This window comes from Podarcis muralis, chromosome 6, assembly GCF_964188315.1.
Source record: "Podarcis muralis chromosome 6, rPodMur119.hap1.1, whole genome shotgun sequence".
In the NCBI taxonomy this organism is placed as follows: domain Eukaryota; kingdom Metazoa; phylum Chordata; class Lepidosauria; order Squamata; family Lacertidae; genus Podarcis; species Podarcis muralis.
This window is the reverse complement of record NC_135660.1, coordinates 86,143,428-86,151,993: the sequence shown is the minus strand read 5'-3', so window position 1 is coordinate 86,151,993 and position 8,566 is coordinate 86,143,428. Positions and strand designations below refer to the sequence as shown.

The 8,566-nt window shown below is 37.9% G+C and overlaps 1 protein-coding gene across 5 annotated transcripts in view; it reads right to left on the bottom strand.

Annotated features, from left to right (window-relative positions):
- The window catches only part of PPP3CB (protein phosphatase 3 catalytic subunit beta), a 35,119-nt gene continuing 26,553 nt past the window's right edge, over positions 1-8,566 (bottom strand). For 3 of the 5 annotated variants that reach the window (XM_028729016.2, XM_028729024.2, XM_077930675.1), the window contains 3 exons: positions 8,129-8,226; positions 3,421-3,450; positions 1-1,555 (listed from right to left, as the gene is read on the bottom strand). In XM_028729016.2, coding sequence (XP_028584849.1) covers positions 1,377-1,555; positions 3,421-3,450; positions 8,129-8,226 — 307 coding nt within the window. In that variant the 3' untranslated portion in view covers positions 1-1,376. The remainder of the gene's footprint in view (positions 1,556-3,420; positions 3,451-8,128; positions 8,227-8,566) is intronic. The other 2 variants (XM_028729019.2, XM_077930676.1) reach the window with 1 other exon arrangement.

Below are 8,566 nucleotides of genomic sequence, written 5' to 3'. Positions count from 1 at the left end.
TGAGGCCCATGCACAAACTTTATTGTGCGCTTCTTATTATAAAATACTTGAATGGTTTAAAACATGCATCAAATAGCCAACTTAGGGCCACACACAAGTTCCACTTTGTGGCAAATACACTGCAGGTGAAATCCATTGCCGTAAGATTCCAACAGCTTCCCACAGAATAAGAAAGGTAGGTAACAAAATGTTGGGAGAATTTAACTACAGTTCATCATTCGTTAGATCAACACATGGTTTGGTTTTATTTTAACCAAACAGTCCAGCTATCAAAAACATAACATGCATCTTGATTTTATATCTTCACTAACACCATAATGTCCAGAGTAATTATGCATTGTATGGCCAAAAGTTCAAAACAAAAACAACCAAACAGAATTAAAAGAACACACTTGCAGCCACTCAGCCCAACAATTATTAACTATTTAAGCAACTTTAATACAATAAACTAAAAATACCCATAACAGCTGTGCTGCATAACCTATAGGATGTTTTCTCCTGTACACCCTAGGTCTATATATTAAATATCTGCAAAATTAAAACATGCATACAGAAAATACAAAGCCAAGTTTTACAGATCTGATATGAATCAAATTTACTTGAAACGTAATGTACAAAGTACCTTAATTTTAAACTTCTTTTTTTATACTGTTAATAGTTCTTTTAACATTCAAGTGTGGGGAAAGTCTCAAAAAGTTGGGCAAAACAGTTTCTAAATTAAAATATTTTTCAAAAGCTATGGTTCAAGTAATAAACATTTTTATATAGAAATCTTCTGATAAGTTTTAACTAAAAATAATATGTTGAACATTATACAGAATTAGCAACAGGAGTATACCCAAGACCAGAAATTTACATAATTACTAAGATTTTTGGCATTTCTTCCTCACTTATTTAAAACACAGACATGTCTGCAGCCTCAGATTTATATTTTAAGACCACTGTAAAACTATCATTTAAAGACAGTTCATAAGACCATTAAATAAATACGGATGCATTAGAACGTCCGATTTAAAAACAAAAGAAAACCACCTCACAAACCCACCACCTAGCTCTACAATCCCATTCTGTAAACATAAAAAGTGTTGACAATGATAAAAAAGTAACATGCTAAGTCTATAGTGATAACAGCAGAAGCTTGTCCCTGGATCTCTCTCCACAAGTGAGTTCCAAATATGCACTGTTAATATTCATGTTGTCACTTTTAGAAGAGTGGCTGTAATTTCCAAAGCATCATGGCTTCTCTTCTGTAAGATCAAGTTGTGATTTCGCTCCGGGTAAAGCGTGGGGACTGCATCTCCCTGGGATGTTTTGGCTACTGTCTTTTCAAGAAGCAGTCCTCAACCAATTATTACGTAAGTAAGCAGATGCGATGGTCACTGTGCATTGTTGTTGCCAGCGCCATTGTTTCCGTTGGCATTTGTTGCATTCACAGAATTAATGCCACCCTGAAGAAGAGCATCTTTCCTTGGCGGCATTCGCTCATTGATCCTATCCAGTCCTTTTGCCTCTTCAAAACTGCAGATTTTATGTTGTGGAGAGAATCCTCGTATTGCTTAACAAAATGCAAATTAGACATGTCAGTAATGGGAAAAAGCTCTGCGTATTCTTAGTAACTTCTAAGAAATAATATCAAAATGTAAAAAAAAGGGGGGAGACACCCACAAAAGCAGTAAGTTAGATTAAATATGATTTTATGTATTTACACTTCTCTTGTAAAAAGTGAGCAGAGTTGTACAGCCTCTCTGACTTTTCTTCACTAAGGTAAAGGTACCCCTGCCCGTACGGGCCAGTCTTGACAGACTCTAGGGTTGTGCGCCCATCTCACTTAAGAGGCCGGGGGCCAGCGCTGTCCGGAGACACTTCCAGGTCACGTGGCCAGCGTGACAAGCTGCATCTGGCGAGCCAGCGCAGCACACGGAAACGCCGTTTACCTTCCCGCCAGTAAGCGGTCCCTATTTATCTACTTGCACCCGGGGGTGCTTTCGAACTGCTAGGTTGGCAGGCGCTGGGACCGAGCAACGGGAGCGCACCCCGCCGCGGGGATTCGAACCGCTGACCTTTCGATCAGCAAGCCCTAGGCGCTGAGGCTTTTACCCACAGCGCCACCCGCGTCCCCTTCTTCACTATAGCATACCAATTTTTGCTTAAGGCCGCTAGTCATTCCAAACATCACTTATGAGAACACAAAAACTAAAGTTGGCAGCAACGCAAGATATGACTGTGAATACCTAGGCTAAACATGTGAGAATAACCACAACAGCCTTGGAAGCCACCTTAAAACAAGGACAATACCTAGACTTCAACAGATCACCTTACACATCAGGCAGGAGCCCATTTTATTTTGAACACTGATAATAAGACCATTTTTCAGTTTTGAAGTATAGTCCAAGTCTTCAGACTTGGCACACATTTAAAAAGCACCAGCCTTACAGATTAGTCTACAAACGTGATTAGACCACAGATTTGCTTGGTACTGGTAGCTCATTTGTGCACATATACATACTTTGTGGCTTATAGGAAAGCAATGGCCTGACAAAGACGGGATATAAAAGTCATCATGGAGATAGTGGCTATTAAGGCTAGGACCCAAAAAAGACTTCAGGAAACTTTATCCACACCACCCAAGCAACTGAACCCCGTTGCCAAAGCAGTGACATGGCATGAAAGGTTGCTGTTCCAAAATAAGATGCTTCTCTGGAAATAAGGCAAGCCCTTGGCCATGTCTAAATTATTATTCGGCACTCATCCAAAGTTAACATTTTATACTTTGCCAGCTTCCTGGCACTCAGTGTTCACAAATGAATACTACACATTATAAAAACACCTTTATAAAACTAAATCTTGCACTACCAGATGGGTTATGAGAAAGAAACGAAAAGACACAGACTTCAATCCAGAAAACCATATGGGAAGCTATCTGCGCACAGTGGAAGAGAGGAGGGCTGCATTATTGTATGGCACCAGAAACTACTTTTGAAACTCATGGCTATGATGTATTGTTGAGAAGTCACATTCAAAATATTGGGTGCAGGGGTGGGGGAGCTAGCAAATATGAAAAGCTCAATTTGAGTGTTCAAGCCATGCATATACTTAAAAGTGGCCTGCTGGATTGGAGACATTTAAAATCCATTATCACCAGAGGAAGTATGTCAACTAAAAGAAGGGACATAAACATAGCATGCTATTATGCTAACGAAAGAAAACACATCCCTATTCCACAGTCAGAAAAAGCAAATCACCCCAAAAGCGAAAGGCAAGTCAATCATGAAGACAAGACAAGACAAAATGCTACAAATAACAGCAGATGAATCAGTGTATTGATTCATCTCTGGTTGTGCAAGTTGAAAGAGCAGAACAGACTTTTAAATCCCTCCCAGACCCCAATCCCTGCCAGTAGCAAAGACACTGAGACCATACCTTTTTCAGCCTCAATTGCCTCTACTGTGGCTGTACAGAAGTGAGTAGATGCATGCAAAATGAATGAGAAAGATGAAGAGTGTAATATCACATAGCAGAAAAAAATATGATTATTATTATACTAGCTGAAGGTTGATTTAAGAAGTCCTTTTTGAAAATAAAAAATTCCTTGCTTTTTTGGCTTTGATACTACCATTTATTTATTTATTTTTAAAGAAACCACAGGTTAATAGGAGTTCCCAACAACATGGAAAGGGCTGAAAGGGACAGTTTGTAATGTTTCGGGAGGACTTTCTTCATTAGTCCACAATACCAACATGCAATAAAATATCAAGTATTTTATTCCTGAGCCAAACACAAGAATTTAAGAAAGGAACGTTTCTTATCATCATCATCATGAGTAACTGCTGCTTTACATACAATGATGATGATATTTTTTTTAAATGTAACCAGTTGCCATGCAAACTAAGAAGACGAAAGTCTGCATGTTTGTAGGTGAGCTGCAGTTAATAACGGGAACCCCCAGATTTTAAAAATGGATGTGACCCCCCCTACTGTTTAAAGTAGCTATGAAAAAAATAAAACTTTGGATATTCTTCTGCACATTTTCTAATATGCTTATGAACAGACTAACACTATTTCACATGAGAAGGAATGTAAAGACCCTTCACTGATAGCCAAGGTAAAACAAACTGATGATCACATCATCATGAATGAACTGTTTTACTTTGTAATTTCCTTTGGAGAGATGAAATATTCAAACATCTCTGTGTACCCACCATGACAACTGAAAAAGCAGTGACCCATGCCATTAGCTCAGTAAGATCTTAGAGGGCAAATACCTGTTCTATAAAGCAATGATCTCTTATTACCATCAAAAAAGTTCCTCTTCTGCGTTTACCATCAGTAGGATAGGATTAAGAAATAGGTGGGAACAAAATTTACAAATGAATATAGAGGAGTGAAAACTGGAGGAGTTATGGACAACAAGGTCTTTCAGATCAATATTGTGTTTACAGAATTACCTACAAACTCACCCACAATGAAACCATTGATATAGACGATGAAGCCAACCTATAATTCTCAAGTTTTAGATCGTCAGTTTGTCATTTAAGTGCAGAACTGTATTCTTTGAAATACGATGAAACATTTGTTTTGGCATATATTGTTAGAAGTTACAGTGATAAAGCTTTGCTTCAAAATGCGTTTTATGTGCACTAAAAAAAAACCCCAAACACTGTTGTATTTTTTAATCAGGGTTTTTTTTTTGGGGGGGGGGGGTAAGAAATCTCCCAAGATACCGCAGGAACAGATGTGGACTAATAAAAAACATTGTAGAAACTAATTTCACCTCTTTCAGGAATAACCAAACTGAAGTCCCAAGTGATTCTAATAAAACTCTCCTTTAACACAAAAGCCCACTTCAAATTTCTTAAGAAACCCGCTTGAGTTTCAAAAGCAGCTTGCCATGCTCCTGGATCTGGAAATGGGACTGAAAAAGCCCTACTGAGTTTGGATGCAACAATAGACTACAGTTTATTATTGTAGGAATAAACCTAGGCAGGCAGTGGGCTTCTTTGTTCCTCTCTTCTGCTATAGACATCAGAAGCTTCTGCTTCTGTTTTTGACTAGCTCCAGTTTCATGTTACATTTGAAACTGGATAAACTGCAGTTGGTGTTAACTGTGGTTTACTGAAACAAGCCAATTTCAAACTGTGGTTTATGAACAGTTCAGGTGAAATGTTACCCCTAAACTGTGGTTAATTGACAACTGAAGCTGAAGATTCCAATCTCCTCCTTGTGGCTGTTGTAAACGTGGCAGAGAAGAGCACAAGGTTGACTAGGCTCCTTCTTGTAATGGTAAAACAGTTTATTGTTCTGTGTGAACATAGCGAGAGGGCCCACAGCGTTAGTTTGTAGGCAAAGCCTGGATTGTTCTTACTGGGCACCATTCAAACCTAAGAGACAATATCATATATTTTTTCTGAATCCCATTGCACCACAACCCAGGCCACTGAAAACCAGTGACATAAAGGTTGCTGTCTTTTAAAAATAATTCAGTCTAGTCAAGGAAGACAGGGAAACATTTGCCTTTTTCTTCATGTAATTTTTCCTTCTATGACAAGCCATACAGCAGCAGCAACAGTGCACTTATCAGGGTGCTGGTTTGGAAATGCAGTTACTACCTCACAGAGTTCACCTTCAACCATCTTACTACTTACTACGAGACCAGTCCATCTACAAGTGTGTAAGATGGTTAAATCCTAGACTACAACAACAGTGCAAAGGGGGGTGATTGTGGGATGCAAGAACACACACATACCAGCACAATCAGAGATACCGTTTTAAGCATGTAATTCCAACCAAACATGATGAAATTACTTAACTTGCATCAGGTCTGGCACAAACTACCGGTAAATTAGTGAGCTGAATTAGCTTCTCTGAAATGCTAATCCCATTTCTGGGAGGGTTTTTTCCCCCTCTAGCAAAAGAGATACCAAAATTCAAATATCTCAATGTAGTATTTCATTTGTACCTCATAGTTCTGAAAGATTACCTGAATTAAAGAATGGAAATGTCAGGCTATTAAGGGCTGGATGCCCACTCCCAACAGCTTCACCCATAAGATGCAGCTGCTTTTACAAAAAAATAAAATAAAATATAGGATAAAAGCAATGGTGCTCAATCAAATCTTTCATCACAAGAAGCCATTTGATTTATATTGCTACTACATTAATTTTAATGTAGACAACACTATGGCATTACTCCTTTGGAAAACAAAATGACTCCTGAATGCCAGTTTTCTATTTGTCCAATTTACTGTAACATTTCATTGTTGTAAGTGATGAAAGATTTGTGTTACAACTTTCCATTAAACATTAGAAACGTCTAATTTGCAACAGGAATCATCTGGTTTACCCTATCAACAACAGTAGAAATTGTGTGAGCACCTTAAAAATCTACTGTATTCACAACATTTCTGTTAAACTGTTGCCATTTGAGGCTCCTAAAGGAGTAAAGTTAGCTAAAATTCTAAGTTGGGGTCATGCTGAAATTAAATTTTTTGATTGATGTTATATGTCAGGTCCACTTGTCTTGTTTTATAACAAACATGAGACAACATTATCAAGTCCGATCAAATGCACATGTTCCAATTCTCTACAGCTTACATAGTGCTGAGAAAACTACAATATGCAAGCTGGGTAGTGAATATACACACTGAAAGTAACATTTAGAGGGGGAAATCTGATGATACAAGGAACATACACACCATTTCCTATTACAGACATTCACAGATCACATACATACATATATAAGGACTTATGAAAAGTCAACTTGGAGACATTATATGCTCCAAGAGGATAATAATAGTAAATAAAACAGTTTAAATAATATTAAAAGGTGTTAACTCAAACAAAAATTATTTTAGACTGACACAGTACCAGAAAAGTTTCACAAATTTACATTAAAATGTTGAATTTTGATTACATTAGGCGGCAAAAAAAATTTTTTTGACAGACAAGAAAAAACATGTGCTGTAAAATTGAACTCAGAAATTACAGAAATATCGACACAGAAAACTAAAATGTTTTCTGTTAATAAAGCTCAGGAATGTTATGACGCCCACTTTCTTTCTTGACATCCATTAAAAAAAATGAACTATATAGTCAGAAGAAATTAAAAAAGAAAAAAAAGAATCTCACAATATTCTTCTGGCAACAACTAATCCATCAACTTTTATAAAGTATTCAATGAGCCAGATTACAGGTGTATTTTCTTTTTATTTTCATGCAAAAAATATAAGCACACTTAAACACCCTTTGAGTCTGACTTATTTACAAGGTTTTCATTTAGCCCCTTTATTCTCAATTGGATTTTATAACAGCTATTGGTTATTTTTCAGTTACATTAGCCATCAGAATGAACCGGGTGCAGCGTCAAATGCAGCCAACCTCAAAAATAAGGTGCTACGAAGTTGCTTGTACATCAAGAGACAGACAAGTGTCTGAGATAGTGATTTAATTTTTTTTTACACACTTATACAGACATACAGCGATACCTAGAGAAAGACAAGACAGATCTAAAAAAAGCAGCTACATCTGCAGAGGAAGGAAATAGCAACTTACAAGGACAATTCAGGGAAGTCAAGTAGTATTACACAGAACATTTGACAAACAACATGAAGGAACAAACTTTGGCATCAATCACCAGGGTACGAAACAAAGCACATTTTCCATCCGTGGAATGCAAAATTGAGCTTGGAAACTTGGTAGCTATTGATACTAAAAGGCAACTGGCATTTACTAAACAGATTAACGTCTGTAATAAAACTGTAGGAATAAAGAATAAGGCCATATGTGATATCTGATGAAATAACGGTGTCTCTTTAATTTTCTGACCTACCCTGCCAATCTTTTCCCGGTTCATAAATAATCTTGCTATCTGAAATGCTCTAACAAGGAAAGCTCAAAGACAGACAAAGATTAGCACAGCGTGACTAATACTGTTTGCTTTTTGTTTAATACCCTGGTTAAATACTGATTTTACATTGCCTGATTAATACATAAAGTTATGCTTTATCATCAGCCGCTAAGACAAGAACTGAAAAGCATAAGGAATTCCCTGCATGCACTGTGTGTGGTGTTAGCGAAAGAGTGAGATGTGCCCCATTCCATCTGAGGCACAGCAAGTTGCATAACATCATTACCACTTTGCAAGGTCTGGCGTCCTCCAGCCAATACTCCACTAGGTAACATTCCAGTGGGAGTCAAACCCTTGAGTGTCAGTACACTTTCACTCTCTTCCCTGAATTTAGGAGACAAAAAGGGGGAGGGGGAAAACTGTTTTACCCAAAGAGGTCTTCATACCCAATATGCTTCAGACTTGCATGCAGGTCCTTGCCTGAGCTCTTCTTATCCCCCAAATCCACCGTCTCCTATCTAACACTGAAGAACCGGGAAATGTAATACTGCAAGTGAAAATAGCAGGGAGGGTGTGATTTAGAATAGTGAGAGGAAGGTGAAGTCTGGGGAACACAATCTCAGGAGAGGTCTGCCAGCCCTGCTCCCTGGTGTTTAGGAAGGAAAGAAAGGCATTTCCTCCTCCCATTATACGTACAGTCGTACCTTGGATCCTGAACACCTTG